Source organism: Peromyscus californicus, unplaced genomic scaffold, assembly GCF_007827085.1.
Source record: "Peromyscus californicus insignis strain IS unplaced genomic scaffold, ASM782708v3 Scaffold_4__1_contigs__length_199733344, whole genome shotgun sequence".
Classification (NCBI taxonomy): domain Eukaryota; kingdom Metazoa; phylum Chordata; class Mammalia; order Rodentia; family Cricetidae; genus Peromyscus; species Peromyscus californicus.
This window is the reverse complement of record NW_026294562.1, coordinates 4,503,763-4,525,706: the sequence shown is the minus strand read 5'-3', so window position 1 is coordinate 4,525,706 and position 21,944 is coordinate 4,503,763. Positions and strand designations below refer to the sequence as shown.

The window sequence follows — 21,944 nt, the reverse complement described above, 5'->3', positions numbered from 1 at the left end:
GCAATGTTTCCTTTAATTCTAGCACTCGGGAGGCAGAGACAGGTGGATCTTTGTGAGTTCAAGGCTACCTTGTTCTACAGAGTGAGTTCTAGGACAGTCAGGGTGGTTACACAGAGAAACCCTGTCTCAAAAAAAAAAAAAAAAAAAAAAAACCAGAACAAAAAAACAACAAAGAAGAAATTTTCTGGTTAAAAGGAAATAGAAAATAAAATTTTGCTTTAACACTTAGGAGTGCATGTAGATTTATCCTAAAGCGAGTGCACCTAATCTGGAAAAAATCCCTCTGGATATGAGAGGCCTGCAGTCTGGTCCAGGTTCTGCCTCTTCCTGGTTGTAAGCCTTTGATCAATTACTTCATCAGGACCCTGGCTGCGCAATCTCCCAACTAGGCCTGTATCACAGGGATGCTCTGAAGAGTAAGTGGAATGATGCGATAAGGGATGCTCTAAGGTCTGGGGGTGTATCTCAGTCTGTAGAATGCTGACTTAGCGCACATAAGCCCTGGGTTTCACCCCCAGTACCACATAAACTGGGTTTGGGGGCACACACTTGAGATCCTTGCACCTGAGACTAGAGAGGCAGAAGGATCAAGGATTCAAGGTTATCTACTTCTCCACAGGAAGTGTGAAGCTAGCCTGAGCTACACAAAAGCACCTAGAGAGCACCATGCTGGCAGCTGCATCCTGACTAGGCTACCTCACCTCACACAACTGATGACCTGGGAGAGAGTCCTGTCCTCTCCTTCTGATTTATAAATGAGACGATGTTCAGGAGGACAAGGAGACAATTCAAGGTCACACAGCTCGAACGTAACAGAGAAGATATTCAAATCCAAGATACCAGTGTCCACAGGCTCCTGGTGGCAATGCCCAGACCCAGGGTGTGTCACTGATATTCCCCAATGTGTTGAATTTTTTTGTATACATGCTGTAGAATTTTAAAGGGCTTGTTTAACAAAAATTGTCTCTCTGAAAGCAAAATACATTACAATCAAAGCAGTTTATACTTTAATGAGTCAAAAGTGAAAACCGTTACCTTGGTTTGGTTCAAGGACCACTATATGAAGCTCTCATTAAAATGCACAGCTGAAGCTTTTTCTCAGTAATTTCTTTATGGCTATATAAAAATTCTAAAAAATAAAACCTTGACACTCAGACATAAAAACTACCCCATATTAACTCTCAATAATGGTTTTAAGTAGCCAGTCAAGACTTCTGGAACGTGCTATGCCCACATCAAGAGTTTTACTAATGGTAAATGATATACAGCTCCATCACATGTCAGTCACATTATTCTTTAAAAAACAACAACTTATTTTTGTGTGCCTGTATGTCTGTGCACCATGTGTGTGCCTGTATGTCTGTGCACCTTGTGTGTGCCTATATGTCTGTGCACCATGTGTGTGCCTGTACGTATGTGCACCATGTGTGTGCCTGTATGTCTGTGCACCATGTGCATGTAGTAACTGGAGGGACAAAAAGAGGGCATCAGAACCCCGTAGAAGTGGTTATGAGCTGCATATGGTGCTGGGTACTTAACCCAGGTCCTCTCTCTGCAAGAGCAGGCAAAGGGCTTCACCACTGAACCACCTGTCTAGGCCCCCGGCTGTGTTATTTGCAAAGCATGGAAAACACTGAAGTAGCGAAAGTGAGAGATAACGCACACCCAATTCCTAGCACATCTACATTTCAGGAGTCGACTGTTCGGGGTCCAGGGAAGCTACAAATGCTTGGGTAGACTGATGGTGAGTGTTCAGGAGCTAGAGAAGTCTTCCAGCTACCCAGCTATGCGGCAGATCCAGACACACAGGCGCTGTGAACACTGGGGACTCACAGGATCCCCGAAGGTCACTTTCAGCTCCATGATAACCGCTGCTCTTGCCTCCCTCCCCGTGCCATTTTGTTGCCTCGTGGGGTTCAGATCAAGGCAACAGAACAAGTTAGTACCCTCTGGGGGTCCTTCCCTGCAAGGGTGGCCTTCCACAGCCTGCCCAGGCTCTCAGTTCCTCCAAGTGGAGACCTGGGCAGAGGATAATACAGAACCACACACAACAAGGAAGCGAACAGCCTGAGAGCCACCCAGGGAGTAGAGGGGAGAAATGCCAGGCAGGGAACAGAAAAAAGGAGGCAGAGCCTGTCTGATCCATCATATGGAAATTAATTAGGACAAATCAAAAGCAAAGTACTCAGAGTCAGTCACGAGAGAGAGAGAGAGAGAGAGAGAGAGAGAGAGAGAGAGAGAGAGAGAGAAGCTACACCATCCACACATGTTCAAATAGTTCAATGGCTTATCACCATGAAGACAACTTTTCGTTATCTGCTACTCAATACTCTTGTGTTTTGCAGAAACATATCACAAATGAAACCCAAGGAAACACCCCGGTATATATTATATTTTGCCACTGACGCATACAAAGACAAAATAATAATATATTTTTCTAATCGGTAGGAGGCAGATCTTAGTTCCTAAGTACACACCCCATTTCTTTGTACAGAGCTCTTGGAAATGACGCATCTCTTGGGATGTGAGATGCCATGCCAGTTCTAAGGCCATAGTTAGGGGCAGTCAGGACACGCACAGGCATGCTGATGGGTCAGAAGCTCGGTGGCTCTCACTCCTGGAGATACATCTTATTAGCCTTGCGGGGTGCTAATAAATCTCCACTACACAGGCCAGGTGCCCTGCCTCCTGCAGAGGCCTGCCTCCTTACCTTTGACATAGGGGAGGAAGTGGTGTCTGAAGGGGGGGTTGGGACGGGAGTCGCTGTGGGTGGAGCTGAAGCTGCTGGTGCGCAGGGGGGACCACCTGTGCACACCAGGAGACAAAAGCTCTGTGCAGCAGGGAATCACCCAATCGGGACAGGGCGAGGTGGAAACAGAAAAGAAGAAAGAAATTAACACAGGAGCTGGGCAGGTGCCCAAGGTGGGGAGGAAAGGAAGAGCGTTAATCAGGAATCTGAAAAAGGAGGAAGGACAGAGGGTTAGGAGTGTACCCGTGGAGGGCTAGGCAGAGGGCATAATCTGCAGACTGGCGCAGGTAGTCACCGAGTCAATCTCTGAGAATAAATGGCTTGTTGAGCATGGTCTCTGGATCATTGGCATAATAATGCCAACCGCACAGTGCTAGGACTGAGCATATCACATAGACTCAACAGCTGCTTTTAAAGTGTATTCAACAAAACGACCCGCAGAAAGCCATGTAAACACACCACAATCATTTTAAGAATCTTGAAGAGATATCTTTATATGTAAGGGTCATGTTTCATTTTGTCTTTAAGCCACAAGGGCTTAGCCTACTGGAAATTGCATTTTATTTCATATTCCTTATGCATGAGGAAATCCCTGTTGTATTAGCTGGGTGGGCAGAGTTACAGAGGATGCTGGCAGTGGCGAGGACTCCAGAGGCAGAAGTCCAGTTGCTCAGAGGGAGAATGGACCATCAAAACTCAAGCCAGACTCAGGGAATTAAAACATCATCTGGCATCCAGAATGCACAGGGTGGGTACTTGGTTGCTCCACAGAGATACAAATATGTTTCACTTCTAGGCACCAAAAACATTTCAACGCTGAACGCTTGGTGTCTTCCACATGTGTGCTATTGGGAGAAAAGGCAGAGAATGTTCTGGAGGCTGTAGCAACAAAACCATGACTAAAGAGGCAAAGCTTCCTCATGCTCAACACAAATAGGGCCTTTTAAAGGAACAACTGTGCTCAGCGGCCATTCCATCGCTATTCAGGATGCTTTCAAAGGACAATTTCTCTGTGGCCACGTGCTACTCTGACAAGGTCAGGGCAGGGTTTGGTGGTCTAAGCATGTAATATGTAGAGTAGCAATGAAGTGATTTCAAATTACCAAAAGATTAAGTAAAAACTCATGGCCAGGTACAAATAAAATGACTATAGTTACATCCCGAAAAGGAATATCCTGAAAACATTCATTTAACATAATATAATAAGTATTAAAAACTACGTTTAAGTCTATTTTTGTGTATGTGGTGCTGAATTGAACTCAGGGCCTCACCCGTGGTAGGCAAGCACTTTGCACAGCCACATCCCCAGCCTTGTCTGGAGAAACTGATCTATTACTCAAGGATCCAATAGCTTCCAGGCCTCTGGGTGAGTTACATCTACAACCTTGAAAAGAAGATTGCAGCCTTTCTACTTTCTGATCACTCCTATTGGTTTTCATTCTTTTATTTAAAAGTTAGCATTTGGATACATTTGTTCTCATTAGCCTGTCCAGCAGCAAGAAGCCTGAGATGGAGACTTCTAGATACAGAGTATCACAAGTTCTCAGCTTGAGATGCAGTCTTCTAGATACATAGCATATCTCTTTGATACCTCTCCATAACTCTTTCTCAGAGCACTCTGAATCTCTGCTGGGGCTTCCACTCTTCTGCTCCATACACTTACAGCCACAGAGACTGAGATGGCCACTCCATCCCTGAGGCTTTCAGGTTTGCCAAGTTTGATTTCAACTCTTAGGGGTAGAATGGGTCTTAAAGTTGCCTAATGGGACTCTACAGCCTCACTCTAGAAAAGGCTTGATGATGTAACATCGTGTGCCTGGGGGAGGGTTTTAAACTTTCCAACCAATGGCTAATGTTGGACTTTAGAAGATGCAGATAAAATGAAAAAAAAATTTTTTTTCATTCAGATCTTTGTTTTAAGTTTCGTACAGATGAGATTTTCATCAACTCTTTACAAATACCCTTTGTTCTCAGCAGGCCAATATCAAAATGTAATTCAATAACTCACAGTGAACCCACTGATGGAATGACTGACTTTTCTAAGATATAATACAAAATGAAGATGGATACCAGTTTTCATCTTGTTCTTCGAGAGGGGTAGAAATATTTAAGTCAGGTTTTTTAATATGCTACCTATGGTATGAAAAGAAATTCACACAGATACACATTCAGTATATAGCAGATCCCAGGAAGGGTGGCCTTACCAGGTCGGTGGAAATGCTGTGGTGAGCGGGATGTGGTTGGAGTGTAACTGTGACGGCTGTAGACAGGGGAGTTGATGGAGCCCTGGCTGGTAGACCGGTGGATCATCCGATCCCGAACATCCTGGTAACCCTGCCACAAAGTTTGAGAAAGTGTGAGACAAAACACCATCCCATGATTATTGGACATTTCTAAGTAAACCCAGTCTACAGAGGATGCTGGGGAATTGCCTCTCTAAGTGTCTGTGTTCGCCTCAAAAGGACACCCAAACAGCAACCACATTAATACTTGAGTAGGCGTGGCTGTGACTGTGACGAGCAGCAGCAAGAGGAGCTGGGGCCGTCCCAGTTAGCTGCAACAAAAATACAAGCAAAGCTCCCAGAGGACGGTGTCCAGTTTGAAGCTGGTCAAATACAAACGCTTTAGAAATACTGTACATTTTGGGGTGGGGTGGGGAGCCTCTGTTACAGCACTCAGTCACAAACATGGAAATGCCGTGGACTTTCCACCAGCTCAGATTACAGAGCATCCCCACTGTGATCAGTCAATTTGGTAAAGAAGTATCCGGCAAGGCTGCTGTGTAGCTCAATTGGTAGCATGCATGAAGTCCTGATCTCCAGCACTGCATAAAAAAAGTGTCCATGCCTGTAATCCCAGCATTCAGGAGATGGAGGCAGGAGGATTAGAAGTTTAATACCATAGCTAAGCAAGGGTGTCGAGTGCCTTTAATCCCAGCATTTGGGAGGCAGGGGCAGGCAGAGCTCTGTGAGTTTGAGGCCAGCCTGGTCTACAGAGTGAGATCCAGGACAGTCAGAGAAACACTGTCTGGAAAAAACAAAACCAACCCCCCCGCCCAAAAAAAAAACCAAACCAAAAACGTTCAGTGAGCTCAGACCAGTTAAGGCTCTGTAAAACCCTGTTTCAAAACAACAAAACAACAAAAAACAGAAACGATCCAGCAAGCGGCCTGGCTTTGGATCAGTCCAGAAGAGGTGATTGACCACGAAGTGCTTCAGTTTAGAGATTATGCTGTAACTCCCTCCAGCCTTTCCAGACATTCTAATATGTCTTATTTGTCTAATATGCCTCAAGTGCAGACAGGGGCCCAGAGACCCACACTGGACAACAGCTTCAGTTCCTGCAGACATGTGCTGGCCTCTGTTCCTACCAGTGGTGCATGCTGGAAACTGTGGGAGGCCGCTTTTACGCTCTTGAGTCCCCCTTACAAGTGTGATGCTGTCATTGTCTTGGCTTGCATGTAAAGTAATCCTTAACAATCATTGCTATCAATTCTGCTGTCCTTTAGTATGTCGGTAAGTACTTCTTCAAAAATTCAAGTGTAGACAAGGTCAGAGCCACTCCCCATTCCACCCATAAATATGGCCAAATGATACTTACTTCTGCTGATGGAGTAGGAGACAAAGTCCTTGGAGACTAGAAGAACAAGAGAGAATTTAAAGTCAACACCTTGGTTAACCTCCTACCAGCTTTGATGGAGCCCAAAGCATCACTCCAACACAGGCCAGCATCTGCAAGGGGGCTGATGGGAAACTCCAGCCAAGTCCCAGGAGACGCAGGAATGTTTCCACCCAAGGACCATGGAGTTAATGAAGACGTTGTGGAACTAGTTGCAACTATTTTCCTCCCATGTTTACTTGTGTTTATGATATTTCTTCATGTTAGGACAGCCAAGGAAACAGAGGATTGTGTTAATATGACTTTAACTAATTCAGAACCACAACAATTATAGTAAGATAGTTTGGTCAGTGTGAAAAGACCCCTCACATCACACACCATCCAGTGTCCGTCACTTTGGGTTGATAGGCAGATGAAGCGCTGTCACCCCAAGACCTTTGCACTGCATCTCCTCTGCCACCAGTGCTTTTTACACACCTGCAGAGCTCACTCAGCTCCAGAGAAGTCTGGGCCCAAACCTACCTCACACCTCCTGTGATCCCTGTTCACGCTCACCTTCTCCCCAGGGAGCAGAAGCTAGGCATGAACTTGCCAATGGTGGGCTCCTTGACCCACCCACTCACCACCACTCACCACTCATATACCTTTGAAATGTGCCAATAATTATATCAAATTTTAAGTTCTGTGTGTGTGTGTGTGTGTGTGTGTGTGTGTGTGTGTGTGTGTGTATGTGTTGGCTAGAGGTCAATGTCAAGGGTTTTCTGTAATTGCTTTATTTTTTGTGACAGTTCTCTCACTGGACCTGCAAGCTCATCAATTCACACTTGCCAGATGCAGACCCCAGGAATCACGTCTCCACCTCCCAGCACAGGATGACAGGCACATGCTGCCAAACAGCATTTTTTGTGGGTTCTGAGAATCAAACTCAGCCCTCATGTTTTGTGATAAGCCCTTCGCCCACTGAGCCACCTCCCCGTCCCTTCTGGGTCTTTAAAAGAAGGCATGAATTTACAAAATAAGAGTAATAACTAATGGAATAAATAATAGATTGTCATGTTTATTCGGTAGCAAAATCCATGCATCCAAAGGGAGTTTATTAGTGTATCAATTTCTGTCCCAAAGGGGTATCCTCTATGTACAAAGAAACAATAGGCCACCACTGTAAACAGAGTGGATTGTGGGAACTGGTGGGATGCTGGGCATCTTTGTCAGATGTCAGTATTGGTCTAATCGAAAGACCTGCCAAGTTTCCTTATGGAAAACCTGCCAAGTTTGCTCTCCAAAGTTCTGAGTTTGGAGGTGTCACAACCAAGTTTTAAGTGCCCCAAACTTCATTTCAAAGCTAATTTTCTGCTTGATATTTTGCTGCTCCGGAGGGAGCTGTTGGGAAAATACAACACACAACAATAACATACACACATCATTCCCAAGAGAGGCATGCAAGTGTGTATACAGCACACATGCACCCTTAACATCATTTAAAAAAGCAACAGTTTCCTCTTGGAAATGTGTACATTTTGAGCTTGAGGAAATCCCTGGCCACCGACTCGAGGCCAGTCTTTATATACTTTGTTCAGGAAGCTGCCCTGACCATCGACTTCTGTGAGATTCTGGGATCAATGGCAGCTAAGAGCCCAGGCCAAGCGCTGGCTGCAGACGCAGTACAGCAAGTGAACCACCAGGTGGCACTATGTAAAAATGCATGTCCCTTTTTGCCAGACTGGGGACTTTAATGCAGACTTTAATAAAACCCACATTAGAAATAAGCAAATAAAAGGAATATTATATAATTACAAATACATATAATTATTATTAAACAGAAAATACTAATTATATATATAACTGGGAATAAATTAAATGCAGTCATCTATTATCATGCCTTTTGGGGAGCACTGATATAGAGATAGGATTTTATATGATCCTCCTGCTCAGTATCCCAAAGGCTAGACCGATACAAGTACCTCAGGCCTTTTGTTCACTTCATAGAAATCTAGAAGCATGGTGGGATGCTACAGACTACAGTCTGGTGCTGTGGATATCACTCTGTATGCTGTGAATGTGTTGCTCTGATTGGTTAATAAATAAAATGCTGATTGGCCAGTAGCCAGGCAGGAAGTATAGGTGGGACAGGTAGAAAGGGAGAATTTGGGGAACAGAAAGGCTGAGTCAGGAGATGCTGCCACCCACCACCATGGAAAACAAGATGTAAAGATACCAGTAAGCCACGAGCCATGTGGCAAGGTGTAGATTTACCAAGATGGGTTAATTTAAGTGTAAGATCTAGCTAGCAAGAAGCCTGAGCCATTAGGCCAAACAGTTTTAATTAATATAAGCCTCTGTGTGTTTATTTGGATCTGAGCAGCTGTGGGCCCAGGCGGGACTGAAAAAAACTCCAGCTACAGTCTGGTTTAACCTTGGCTGAAGAGCTGAGTTAAGTTCATTACTTGGTAATACCTCTCTGAATGGAGTCCAATCAGGCTACAGATGACTCCAATTTAAATAACAGATAAAGTAGAGGACAGACATGAGTGTCATGCTGTGGGAAAGCATGTGTCTGTTAGTCTGTTCAATAAAAATAAAGGAAAAATGAGAATAAATTAAGGGGCTGAAGGATCAGGGTCAGAGGAGGTATAGTGAACTCCCACCCCAGGAGGGCACAGGGGACACAGCTCTTTAGATGGAGAGGCTCTGGCCCAGCAGAAGGACAGGCCTGCTTCCTGGGCAGTAATAAGCCTTAGAAGACAGCCACAGTAGTGGCCCCTGTCAGGCTGAGCATGTGCTGAGCATGTGCCAGTCTGCCCCTCTGCCTACTGCTGGTCACAGTTTCTTTAATCCATACAGACACCTGTGAGGAGCTATCTACCATAATTCTGTTTTCCTGATGAGAAACTGGGATCACAATGGCTGTCACATGACAAAGTCAAAACCAGCCTGTGGTGATACTTGAGGCTGAATTCCAGTAATTGATTCTAGGAACCCCACTACCATAGTGTCCTCTCTCCATAACCCCCTCCATTAAGATGCTGGAAACTGAATCTACTAAAATTTAAGGGTGTGGTCTCACTTCTCATGATCCCTAGAAATATACTTCCAACTTATCCTAAGGCCAAGATACCTTAAGACCCTCCTTCCCTTAACAGTGCCCTTCCCCCAGCCCCCTCCTTTATGCCCCTCCCCCAGACCCCTCCCCCAACCTCCCTCCCCACAATTGCAGGTCCCACCCCAGCACATATCCTACACCTAACTCACCCTTCACAGTTGTCTTAACACGCAACGGGCTAATTGCCTACCTCTCTGCACCCTCCTTTAGGACAAGGGTGTTGTAGGATATTTGTACACGGTATGAGATATATTGCTGTGATTGGTTTAACAAAGAGCTGAATGGCCAATAGCTAGCCAAGGGGTATAGGTGGACTTCGGGGCAGGGAGAGGGGAAGTAGGAGATGTATCTAGAGGTGAGAGAGATGAGGAATGAGGTGAACACACAAAATTGGATGGAGGTAAAATGCCATGTGGTAGAATGTAGATTAATAAAAATATGGGTTAATTTAAGTTATAAGAGCTAGTTAAAAACAAGCCTAAGCTAAAGCCAAGCTTTCATAATTAATAATAAGTCTCTGTGTCATTATTTTGGAGTTGGCTGGTGGGACAGAGAAAGACTCGTTACACAAGGGTCACAGGTTAGGTCTGAGTACCTCAAAGACCAGTTACAGGACTCTTCAGGGGGTGGGCAAAGTCTGGCTTAGCTTAGTAGTTCTTACACAGGTGAGTGAAAAGAGCGGATGGGTAGCCATGTTGCTTGCAGCCCCTGGGAATCCATTACCTCTCCAAGGCTCTGTCTCTCCTGCTTGTCCTCATAGCCTGAAGTGTAGAAGGGCTCATAGGTAATGAGGTCTGGACGCTCAATATCATAAATTGCCTTGACTTTGGGAATGGCTGCTAAATCCTTGTAATCCAGTATTTCATTGTCTACTTTTGCCTGTCAGAGTTAAACAGAGAGAAAAATTAATCCTCTATTTCAGCTTGTTGAGAAATTATCCTCTGTGCTCTTTATTCCTCATTTAAAACATGACCCTTAAAACAAACCAAAATGCCTTGCTGAGTGATGTCATACCCTTTAGAAAGTTGTCCCTTGACGCCTCTATTAATCACACTTAAAAATAAAAAAAAAATCATCAAAGGCTTAAGAAGGGGTAGGATTTAATGAATAGAGAAATATGTCAACCTTCAGAATAGTTTCCTAAGTTTATTACGGGGGCGGGGGGGGGGGGGGGACAATGTCAAATAGATGGTCAATAGATCCTTGAAGATTGATAAATACAAGTAACGGCATATTGAATGAACTAAGTATGTAAATACCTTTGTGGCAGACTTTAAGAACACTTGAGGCAGCAGTATAAAATGTGCAGTTAATCTCCAAGTATCTATATACATGTTAGGTGCGACAATCTTTTAAGCCCTATATCATGTGACTGCATTTTTGGGTCATCTTTTGATACGATGATCGAAGGAATTATGACTGAGAAGCCTGAATGACAAAGAGAAATTGGGATCTTCTAACAGGATCAGAGATCCCTATGGATCAGTTTCCTTTCTTGGACTCTCTATCCTGCTATTCCAATCCTCGAACTCATATTCTTCCAAAATGTCCCTTCTGGAAGTGATACTTACATAGATAGTATGGCCTGGTGAGCCAGGGATGCTGGAGCCTGGTCTAGAATAAATACTTTCAGAGGAGGTCCTGGTGGGCTGCAAAATAAACAGCAAGTTGCTTGTCAGACTCCTGATCATGCTCTTCAGCATCCAGATTGGCCTGGGCACCCAAGCTTCATGGAAAACTCAACCAGCTAAAAAAGGATAGCCCTGTGAGTGTGGGGTAGGAGGGAGAGCACACACTTGAAGAAAATGGCCTGAAAACTAGTGCCATGGTGGCTTTCTTGGTCCTTCCTCTTCTTTGTCCCTTAAAGAACCTTGGGCTTGAACTTGGAGCATATCATGAAGCTGCCCGTTTCTGCCCAGTTCCATGGCAGGCCCAGCTCCATTCACCAGCTCTGCTCTTCAGAACCACGACAGTGTACATCTCTGCCCCTCCACGGGCTTCCTGCTCTCACCTCTGCCTTCCTTAGATTCACTTGGCACTGAAGAGTTATTTCAAGAGGGACCTTTGAGGAACCCGGCTCCTTGTCAATGCCCATAGGGCCAATTTAGTGTCACACCAGAACTGCTGGGGCCTCAGGATCAGGTCTCTCCCTCCTTCTGTGGCCCCACTCATCACCTACCCTCACTCACAGAACAAGCCTGTGTCCCTGCCTCAAGGTGTTTATCCTAGCTGTTCCATTAACGGACCCTCTCTCACCACCGTTTTCCTTGGCTGGCTCTTTTTCTTCCTTCAGTTAACTTAAACTTGCCTCCTCAGAGGGCCCCCCACTTCTTCCTCAGTCCACAGATGGTTCCCCTTGCTGCTGTCTCTCCTAGCCAACCCTAATTTTTCCTTTATGAATCAACTCCTGATGAAATGTTGATTTCCTTCCATTGTGCCTGCTTCTCTAGTTAACATTACCAGGTCTCCCGTTACTAGAGGAACAGTACACAGAGGTATAAATATTTGGAGCAAAGTATGATGTATCAATTATTTGTCTGTAAATACTCAGTTTATTACATAGGTTAAGTCTACCCAGAGTCCCTGAGGTAAGGTGAGTGATGAGGCCCTGTGAAGACAGAAGAGGGCTGGGGGAAGGGGATGGATCAGAGGCTTGGCATGTTCTGGAACACTCTATAAAGAAAGCAAAGGCCTCTTGAAAGTCCTCCTCTTGCCTGTACAGCTAATTCCTGAAGAGTAGAATCTGTAGAGCTGAAATAGGTACGGGCCCTTTTCCTTTTGGACACAGTTGGATTCGGTATGCTGTACCTTGGACAGGACAGAAAGCACCCAGAAGAACTTGTACACACAGGGTTCTGGGTAACTCATGTCTGAAGAAAGGACCTCGGGGCCACCTGCCAGCTCAGGGCCACCGTGGTCAGCTCCCCGTGAAGGGCAGGGCCTGCTGGAGATAGGAGCGGCCGTTCTCTGTGCTTCTGCAAAGCTGGGTAGAGGCGGAAGGAGAGATCACAGGTTCCTCGGAGGAGGGGGGCCCGACTCCTTACTCTAGGATTCTCTCAAGCACCTGGCATGTTCCCGTGCTTTCCTTTAGTTGTGATTAGAGTAACGATTTTCCAACAATGAGTCCTAATGAGGAATATCCCACATCACCTAACACCACTAAAAATATGCAGTTTCCAGACCCATTTCCTAGCCCAAATATAGATGTGGTACAAGCAAAATGCAAGCCCCCTTTAAAAGAGAGCTGTTACCCCTTAAAAGGGTTGAACACAGTAATACATGTGGATGTGTGGATGTGTGTGGGGGGGTAATGCATGTGGATGTGTGCATGTGTGTGGGGGGGGGGGGGTAATGCATGTGGATGTGTGCATGTGTGTGGGTGTGGATAATGCATGTGGATGTGTGCATGTGTGTGTGTGGGTAATGCATGTGGATGTGTGCATGTGTGTGGGTGTGGATAATGCATGTGGATGTGTGCATGTGTGTGTGTGGGTAATGCATGTGGATGTGTGCATGTGTGTGTGTGGGTGGGTAATGCATGTGGATGTGTGCATGTGTGTGTGTGTGGGGGTAATGCATGTGGATGTGTGCATGTGTGTGGGTGTGGATAATGCATGTGGATGTGTGGATGTGTGTGGGGGGGTAATGCATGTGGATGTGTGCATGTGTGTGGGTGTGGATAATGCATGTGGATGTGTGCATGTGTGTGTGGGGGTGGGTAATGCATGTGGATGTGTGCATCTGTGTGGGTGTGGATAATGCATGTGGATGTGTGCATGTGTGTGTGGGGGGGTAATGCATGTGGATGTGTGCATGTGGAGGCCAGAGGACAACCTCAGTCATCATCTTCAGGAATACCATCAACCTCCTTTGAGACAGGCTCTCTCATTGGTCTGGAGTGCACAATTAGGCTCCACAGTGGCTGGTATTTGTGACCCACTCACTGTGACCCAGGCTGAGTGTGTCCTGGTATTACCTGCACTAATCTGCCCGACCACTCAGTGACACACGTCCCCACTTTACAGTTAAAGAAGAGCTATGACTCCCAATCTGCAGAGGTAGGAAGGGAGACAGGCTCTGGCCTTAGTCCCCTGAGGCCCCAGGCTCATGGACAGAAGCCAGAGGTGCTCTTCTGTCCATATCATGGGGTCAGTGTGTCCATCTATTTCCATCAACACCGCTAAGGGATGAAGGATGTGGAAGTAACAGAAACATCCTCAGGTCAGAAGTAGAATAAAATGTGTGAAAACTGAAAATAGTCTAAAAACCAGAAACAAAGTGTCTTACTATATAACCCAGGCTGGCCTCAAACTTGTGATTCATAGCTGAGCCTCCCGGGTGCTAGGACTGTAGCCAGGGGCTTCCACGCCTGCGCCCCAATGTATTCTCACTGTAACAACTCTAGCAGGACAGGCAGGAAGGTGACATGTCTTCAGTTGCTGTGCTCACAGCCTGTGCTCATCGACAAACACTGGGGCACAGAGCACACCGGAGCTTCAGGGTGTCTCTGTCACTGTTCAGGGTGGGTCGGGGGTACACTCTGTACTCAGTAACAAAAGCCCACGTGGACGGTGGCAGAGCTGAAGACCAATGCAAGTGCACACAGGGAAGGTGGAGCTCTCTTTAGGACAGAGATACTGCAGCAGGAAAGGTCTCTCGAGCCTGGCCCAGGGGCACAGGCCTGTCAGCTCAGCTACTCTGTGGGTGAACACAGGAGGATCAGTTCAAGACCTACTTGGGTCACAGAGTGAGTTCAAGGCCAGCCTGGACAACTTAGTGAAACCCAGCCTCAAAAGTAAAATTACAGAAAAGGCTGGGCATGCAGCTCAGTGGAAGGTGCTTACCTGATAGGCACAGAACTCTGGGCTTAATCCCAGAACCATGAGAAACGAAACAAGCAGGCAGACCAAGGCCAGGCTCCTGGCTGTGCTGGTCCACCTCAGCTGCTTCCTGCCCTCTCCCCCTGACAGGAGTTACAGCTCCCATGAGTAACGCAGGCTCTCGGAAGCCTTAGTCTTGTGTACTGCACCATGAATATTGTTGGGCTAAAGGCTTGGGGGGGTGGGGGGCTACTCAACACTGTAGTTTTATCAACCCCAAAGGTTTTGCAGTTTTAACATCCCTCTTCCGATGCCATAGATGCTTTCCAGCTCTAAGTGTCCACTGACTTGTAGACGTTCATCAGAGTTCTGTTTTGATAACCAAACCATTTCAAAGTCAAATCAGTTGGTCACCAAACCTCTGGGACTCAAAGACAGACTTCTCTGACACCTGACCCTTGAGACTCCCACTATCTGGGAGTGTTCTAGACGTGTTGGACCTTGAGAACGTCTTCTGCTGAAGTCGTCATTTGCCATCGACCCTGCTCTGCTTGTCCTCCTCCCTTGCTGTGACATCTATTCCACAGAGGAGCTGTGTCTTTGCTTGTCCATTTCCATGTCGAACCCTCCCCAGCCTTCCTGTCTACATCGGACAAAATACAGCTAAACACATTAAGGTTAAAGTCTGACTTTTGGAATCAAATCTCTCTCTCTCATTCTTCTGAGGCAGCATTTCTCTGTGTAGTCCTGACTGTCCTGGAACTCTCTCTGTAGACCAGACTGGCCTTGAACTTGTAATCTTCCTGCCTCAGTTTCCTGAACAGCTGGGATTACAGTTTGTGCCACTGTCTAGCTTCAAAATTTTACATTCAATCAGAAATATCTAGGATTATATAAATCAACATCTTTTTTGTTTTGTTTTGTTTTTCGAGACAGAGTTTCTCTGTGTAGCTTTGGGCCTCATAGAGATCTGCCTGGCTCTGCCTCCTTAGTGCTGGGATTAAAGGCGTGTGCCACCACCACCACCACCCAGCACTCAACATCTTATTATTCAAAAACAAAACAAAACAAAACTATTTTTCCCCTAATGGACATAAGACTTGCAACTGTTAAGATACCTCCTGGTGGCCTGGGTTCTCCAGATGCAACACAAAACCACCCAAACCAAAATTCACTTCAACCTCAACGCTCTCATTTCCTGAGTGTTGTGTCTCTTCTGAAGTCAACGGCTGTTCCTTCTTTATCGTCAACCTCCAGCGCTCCCTCACTGGACAGCAACAGAACTCTACAGGTGGCCTGCATCTCGCATTCATACCTGCAGTTATTTAACCTAAATTACCCACTTCAACTCATTCTGACACCCAGGGTCCCCGGGTGACCTGGTGTGAACCAGATTCACTGACTCATTGGCCAGCAGCCTTGGTTTCTGGTGTGCCCTTGGAGAATTTGGATTGAAAACAAACCACAGTCTTGTCCATATTATACATAGGAATATATATATTTATATATGAAGGTGACTTCAAATACCACCCCAAAGAATGCTCACTTATCTTTTACTCAGAAGAGGAAACAGCAAGGCTTAACAGCTGCCGAAAGCAGATACCACTTACTTTCCTTTAAAACACTTCATCTCCTCACAAAACAAAACCAACAACTGGAAAGTAGGGTCAGAAAAATGAAGCTGCTTCTTCTGATGCCACCTCAGGCAATGATGAACGTGGGCTGGGGGCAGGAAGGAGACTCAAGGTAGATAAAGGACTGTGCATGGCTGTGGTCTCTCTCCAAGTGTTTGCAAGACCATTAGGGAAATAGTTTAATCTTTATTTTGACAAGAGAAAGGAGGAGCCTCCCTTCTCTAGGACCCTAGCGGACAGAGCTGTCCTCAGGCAGTCTTCCACAAAGGGTCCGCCGTTTGCTCCGCTTTTATTCCTCGGCACGCTTTCCCATGCTCACTTTGATTCAGACAGTGCTGTTGGCTTGTCTGTTTTTAATGAAGAGAGACCTCCCTGGGATACCTAAAGCTCACTTCAATGATAGAGAAAGAGAGCAAAATGCCTTGTAATCATTACTCAGTTGTGGTGATAGTTTGTGTACGATCTAACAAATAAAGCTTGCCTGAAGATCAGAGGGCAAAGCCAGCCACTAGTTAGCCACAGAGGCCAGGCAGTGGTGGCACACGCCTTTAATCCCAGCACTAGGGAGGTTGAGATAGGAAGTGTATGGCTGGGCAAAGAAAGGATAAGGCAGGAGGAGAAAGAAGCTCACTCCTTTCGGCTGAGGAGTTGGTGAGGTGAGAGGTGGCTGTGGCTTGTTCCTTTGTCTCTCTGCTCTTTTGGCATTTACCCCATATCTGGCTCCAGTTTTTATTAAGACCAATTAGGATTCGAGCTATACTCAGTAGCTGGATGCCTGAAAAACATCTCATTTTGTTCCCAACAAGTCTTTTAAAAGCCCTCTAACTATCTGTCAGTTGATTCCCTGAAGCCCTTTGTCCACCTGCTCTGCCATCAGGAGCTACAGAAGCAGAAATAAGATTAAGTGAAGAGTAGCTGGATTTATGTTGAGGTCCTTGATCCACTTGGACTTAAGTTTTGTGCACGGTGATAGATATGGATCTATTTGCAATCTTCTACATGTTGACTGACATCCAGTTTTGCCAGCACCATTTGTTGAAGATGCTTTCTTTTTTCCATTGTGCACTTTTGGCTTCTTTGTCAAAAATTATATGTTCATAGGTGTGCGGATTAATGTCAGGGTCTTCAATTCGATTCCATTGGTCCACATGTCGGTTTTTATGCCAGTACCAAGCTGTTTTTATTACTGTAGCTCTATAGTAGAGCTTGAAGTCAGGGATCGTGATGCCTCCAGAGGTTGTTATTGTACAGGATTCTTTTGGCTATCCTGGGTTTTTTGTTTTTCCATATGAAGTTGAGTATTATTCTTTCCAGGTCTGTGAAGAATTGTGTTGGTATTTTGATGGGGATTGCATTGAATCTGTAGATTGCTTTTGGTAAGATTGAAAATTCTATCTTCTTTTCTAGCTCTTCAAATGCATGGGTTTGTGTGTTTGTGTGTACATGTGTTGAATCTGTGTATTGTATGATGTAGCATAAATACTTTAAGTTTCAGAAAACAGCTTTCAAATTCTATGAATATTATTGTATTTTTCTATTTACATATATTATCTGTAACATTATTATTCTACATATTAAAGGTTATTTTAACAGGAAAAAAAAAGATTAAGTGAAGAGATCTTTTGGTGTTTCCACCCCAATTCATGCCACGCTTTAAATACTGACCATTAAACACTTACCAGAACTCCTTACTTTCCTTAGAAGAGAGCTGGAAAGCCCTTTGCTGGCCCTCCCCAGCCCCGCCCTCCAGCAGGGATGCAAAGGCTGCCTCTCTAAAGCCATGCTCTAAGAAGGAACTACAGGAAGTGGGTAGCCAGATCAAAGATCTTAGGAGCGCCGAGCTGGGCTACTGACATAAGGTGGCCACACCTTATGCTAAGCGCTGCTGGCGTTGACAGTACCTGTCTGGGGTTTTTGTTGACGCTCACCAGACAAGGTGGTGACAGCAGCTGCAGAGGAAGGGATCTTTTAGAATCAGCACACACTGAATATAAGTAAATGGTGAATGAACTCCTTTGGGGAAAACCATGTGTGTCTGGGGAAGACGAAGGAGGAGCCTCTAGTGCACTGGTTCCCGACCTTCCTAACGCGGCTGTTAGCTCCAGCAGTCTGCCACCAAGGCAGTTACGTCATGTGCACCCCTTAAAAGTGTCCGCCAGGCACAGCCCGCTTTTGACTCTTTTGTTCCTCTCTTGCCTCTCTTCTTCCTTTTGTCTCTTCCCTGTTCTGTCTGTCTGTCTGCCTCTCTCATGTCCCCACTTCAACACAGCCTATCACTCTTTCACTCCCCCCGCTTCCACCAATAAACCTCTTGTACTAACTCTTGCACGTGGTGTTTGCTTAGTGCACACCTTGGCAGGGCTGGAAAGGTACACATGTCGCCTTTCTTTCCTTTTTTTTAATCATTATGGCGAGCGACCCTTTAATACAGTTCCTCATGTAGTAGTGACCCCCCAATCATAAAATGATTTCGTGGCTACTCCATAACTGAAATTTTTCTACTGTTATGAATTGTAACGTAAATATTTGATATGAACCTCTAAAAGGGATCATGACCTACCGCTGAGAACTGCTCTAAACACACATCTCCCAACCAGAGACCACTGCAGGAATGCCATCAGCCTTTGCTAAGGTCAAGGGGTCTGGGTGTCTCTGTGTGACCACCCACTGACCAAGGAGGCCAAAGTCCCTGAACAGAGCAAATAACAGCAATAAGGTGGTGGATACTGCGGGGACATTAAAGAGAGAGCAAACCACATGACTTCCTTGTTCTAGATACACACAAAGCCTTGAATCATCAGCTCCTTGGGAAAATACTCATGTGGGATCTGCTTGGTACACCACAGATTTGCAAGAGCATCATGGTTCAACAGGTGAATGGGTTTCAGGGGGAAAACAGTCTTGTGCCGTTGGGTAGGTCGGTCGTTCATGCCCTAGCCTTCAATGAACAGCTGCAGGAATGCCTTCTTAGAATGAAAGCAGGTGACCCCCGCCAGGTAATTACACACTTGGCCATGAGACTGCCATGTGCTTGGCCTATCATGAATCAGCAATGTGCATAGGTCTTGCTGTTCCTGTGGGGCTGACTCCTCCACATAAATGAAAGCAGAACCTGTTTCCTTTAAGAATGGTCTCATTTTTAACTTTTACCTGTAATTCAGAAGGATGGAGTGACTGCTAAATGTAAATTTAAAAAATTACTTTTAAAAGGTGATTGCAACAAAACCAGGGCTTATTTCTGGGCGCAGGTCCCAAATGTCCCCAGTGGGAAGGAAAAGAGGCACCCAACACCTCGGGCTGCCTCCCTTACAAAGCAGGGCTTGGGGTGGAGGCAGCAGGTGCACAGGGCTGCCACAGAGGTGAACGGATTTAAGAGATGAAAGCCACTGTGGTGCTTGGGAGTTCCAGGCTTCTGAAAGGCCCCGGTTAGCAGCCCTCACCCCTCTGTCACCACTGGACAAGGGAGGCCTTGACAAACAGAGTGCTTTCTCTGTCAGCTCCCAAGCTGTTTACAGCTTTCTGCGTGGAGCTAATGTTGACTTCATTGATATTTATGGCTGAATAATGAGAATCAGATCTCCCTTTTGAACAACAGGCTTGGAAGGGAGCTGTTATTAAAAACAGGTCTCCAACCACACATATCTGCTCCAAATTTCTTTCCTTTTTTTTTTTGTTCTTTGAGACAGGGTTTCTCTGTGTAGCCCTGGCTGTCCTGGATCTTACTCTATAGACCAGGCTGGCCTCAAACTCAGAGATCTACCTGCCTCTGCCTCCTGAGTGCTGGGATTAAAGGTGTGTGCCACCACCACCAGCTTGCCCCAAATTTCTTAAACTGAAGGAGCCGGTGTGCCTCCCCCCCCATTAGAAACAAATGAAAATCTGAAAAAGAATCTTGCTGCTGAGCAGAGGCCCATTTGCAGTGGGGACGACCTTCAGCTGCCCCTGTGGGTTCACAAGAATTCCCTTCTGCTGTCTCTTGGAGTTCTGCCACTAGGGCCGATCTTTAAAATACTGTGAAGATCCTGTGCTAACCAAGCCGGTAACTAGGTGGGTCCGTGGGTCAGGGCAGGGCCTGAGGCCTGCAGTTGGAGAGCCTGAGTCTGCAGTGGGTTGTGTCTGCAGCCTCCACAAGCCTTGGGCAACTGTCTACTATCGGCCTTCACCTCGTGGGTGATGGAACTGAGGATCTGGTCTCTTTTCAGTTTCTTTTGAATCATTTAAAGAAAGAACGTGGTGTTTGTCAAGGTGGAAGCCCCAGCGCTTGCCATCCTTAGTGAGGGTCTGGAAGGCTCAGGACGAAGGTGGAGGTGCTGGATCACAGCAGAGATGCAGAACATGTTGGCCAACACCAGATGGTTTTGAAAAGTTGCCTGTGGTTTCACAGACCAAGGCTCCCAGTGATTTCTCCAGGACACTCAAAGGAGGTGAAATCAGGCCTGGGATGTGACACCAAGTCTCCTCCTGCTCCTGAGGGGAACCTTGAAGCATGCCATGTTCTTCCTCAGTCCAAGGAGGGTCTCAGGAGCAGTTAACACTCCCTTCCTGGTAATTTTAGTGTCTCTCACTGCCCACTTGAGGCAGGCTGGAAAGAACGTGGCTAAGGGGCTCACAGCAACCCGTGCTTCCTGTCTCACTGAGGGGCGTCTCGGGACATCACCTAGGTGTAGGGGGGCCTCCGTGTCAGTGTCCCTGGTAAGAGCTTCTGAGGTCAGCTCTCACAGGAATTCTTAGGAAAGTCTGTGAGAGAGCAGGCAGATCTGGCTTCTGCAGGGTTGAGTCGGCTTTCCCTTCTCCGCGCTGCCCACCACTCCTTTCTCTATCCTCCCCCCCCCCCCCCCCAGGTACTGCTGCCTTTGGCTCCCAGCTTCCCTGTGCTCATCTAGCTGCCCGTCCCTCCCCATCTCCACATTTAAATCTATCTGTCCTCAAATTCACAGGCTGTTTCTATCCTCCAAGTGCTCCTTGAGAATCCTGCCCTCATCTGACATTCCCAAGAACAAGGTCCATATGACCCATGCCCTGAGATGCCTTTTGGGTCCATTTTATCATCATCATCTGTCTTTTCTATCCCTACAGAGCTGGATGTATAGCTTCCGGCCAGCACTATACACAGTACATGGTAAATATTTGTTCAGTGAACAAATGTGGGAACACAAGACCAAACAGCAACTTCCCGTGTGCTAGCTTTAATCAAAACATCAGTTCAGTCATTGCTCAGAAGGAAAAACATCCATTAGAGAAAACAACAACAACAACAACTGAGTCAGGGTATGAGGTGCACTCATGGGGTGAGGAAAGCCACTACCTGCTACAGAGGCTGAGAAAGTTAGGTGACCAAAAGCATGGAGCTGGGAGATAGAAGGGAGGTGAGGAAGAGGTGGGAGATGGAAGGGGTAGGGGGTGGGGGGAGGTGGGAGATGGAAGGGGTAGGGGGTGGGGGGAAGTGGGAGATGGAAGGGGTAGGGGGTGGGGGGAAGTGGGAGATGGAAGGGGTAGGGGGTGGGGGGAGGTGGGAGATGGAAGGGGTAGGGGTGGGGGGAGGTGGGAGATGGAAGGGGTAGGGGTGGGGGGAGGTGGGAGATGGAAGGGGTAGGGGGTGGGGGGAGGTGGGAGATGGAAGGGGTAGGGGTGGGGGGAGGTGGGAGATGGAAGGGGTAGGGGTGGGGGGAGGTGGGAGATGGAAGGGGTGGGGGGAGGTGAGATGGAAGGGGTGAGGGGGAGCAACAGAAGCCTGGGCCTAGGACAGCTCCTCTAAGCCTTGGCCCCCACACAGAGCCAACCTGTAGAGCTGGGGACCGTCCCATGCGACGAATCAGACTTTTGGGATAAAAGAAATCAGATGAAGAACGCTGAATGTTTGGTGGCTGCCATGAAACATGAGAGAAAGGAAGAGTCAATAACAAAATAGCCCCATTCCGAAATACTATGAAAAGTAAGTAAAAAGACTGAAGGAAAACCAGGAGGAATCAGTGACTGACAGACTCATGGGCCACTCCAGGGGTCAATTGGGGGCCCATATTAAA

At 46.5% G+C, this 21,944-nt stretch overlaps 1 protein-coding gene across 9 annotated transcripts in view; it reads right to left on the bottom strand.

The window, feature by feature from the left end:
- The window catches only part of Ablim1 (actin binding LIM protein 1), a 301,455-nt gene that overhangs the window by 24,546 nt on the left and 254,965 nt on the right, over positions 1-21,944 (bottom strand). For 5 of the 9 annotated variants that reach the window (XM_052763481.1, XM_052763488.1, XM_052763483.1 and 2 more), the window contains exons 9-14: positions 21,702-21,785; positions 11,039-11,116; positions 10,191-10,346; positions 6,350-6,385; positions 4,954-5,083; positions 2,711-2,830 (exon numbers count right to left, since the gene is read on the bottom strand). In XM_052763481.1, the coding sequence (XP_052619441.1) occupies positions 2,711-2,830; positions 4,954-5,083; positions 6,350-6,385; positions 10,191-10,346; positions 11,039-11,116; positions 21,702-21,785 (604 nt within the window). The remainder of the gene's footprint in view (positions 1-2,710; positions 2,831-4,953; positions 5,084-6,349; positions 6,386-10,190; positions 10,347-11,038; positions 11,117-21,701; positions 21,786-21,944) is intronic. The other 4 variants (XM_052763484.1, XM_052763487.1, XM_052763486.1 and 1 more) reach the window with 2 other exon arrangements.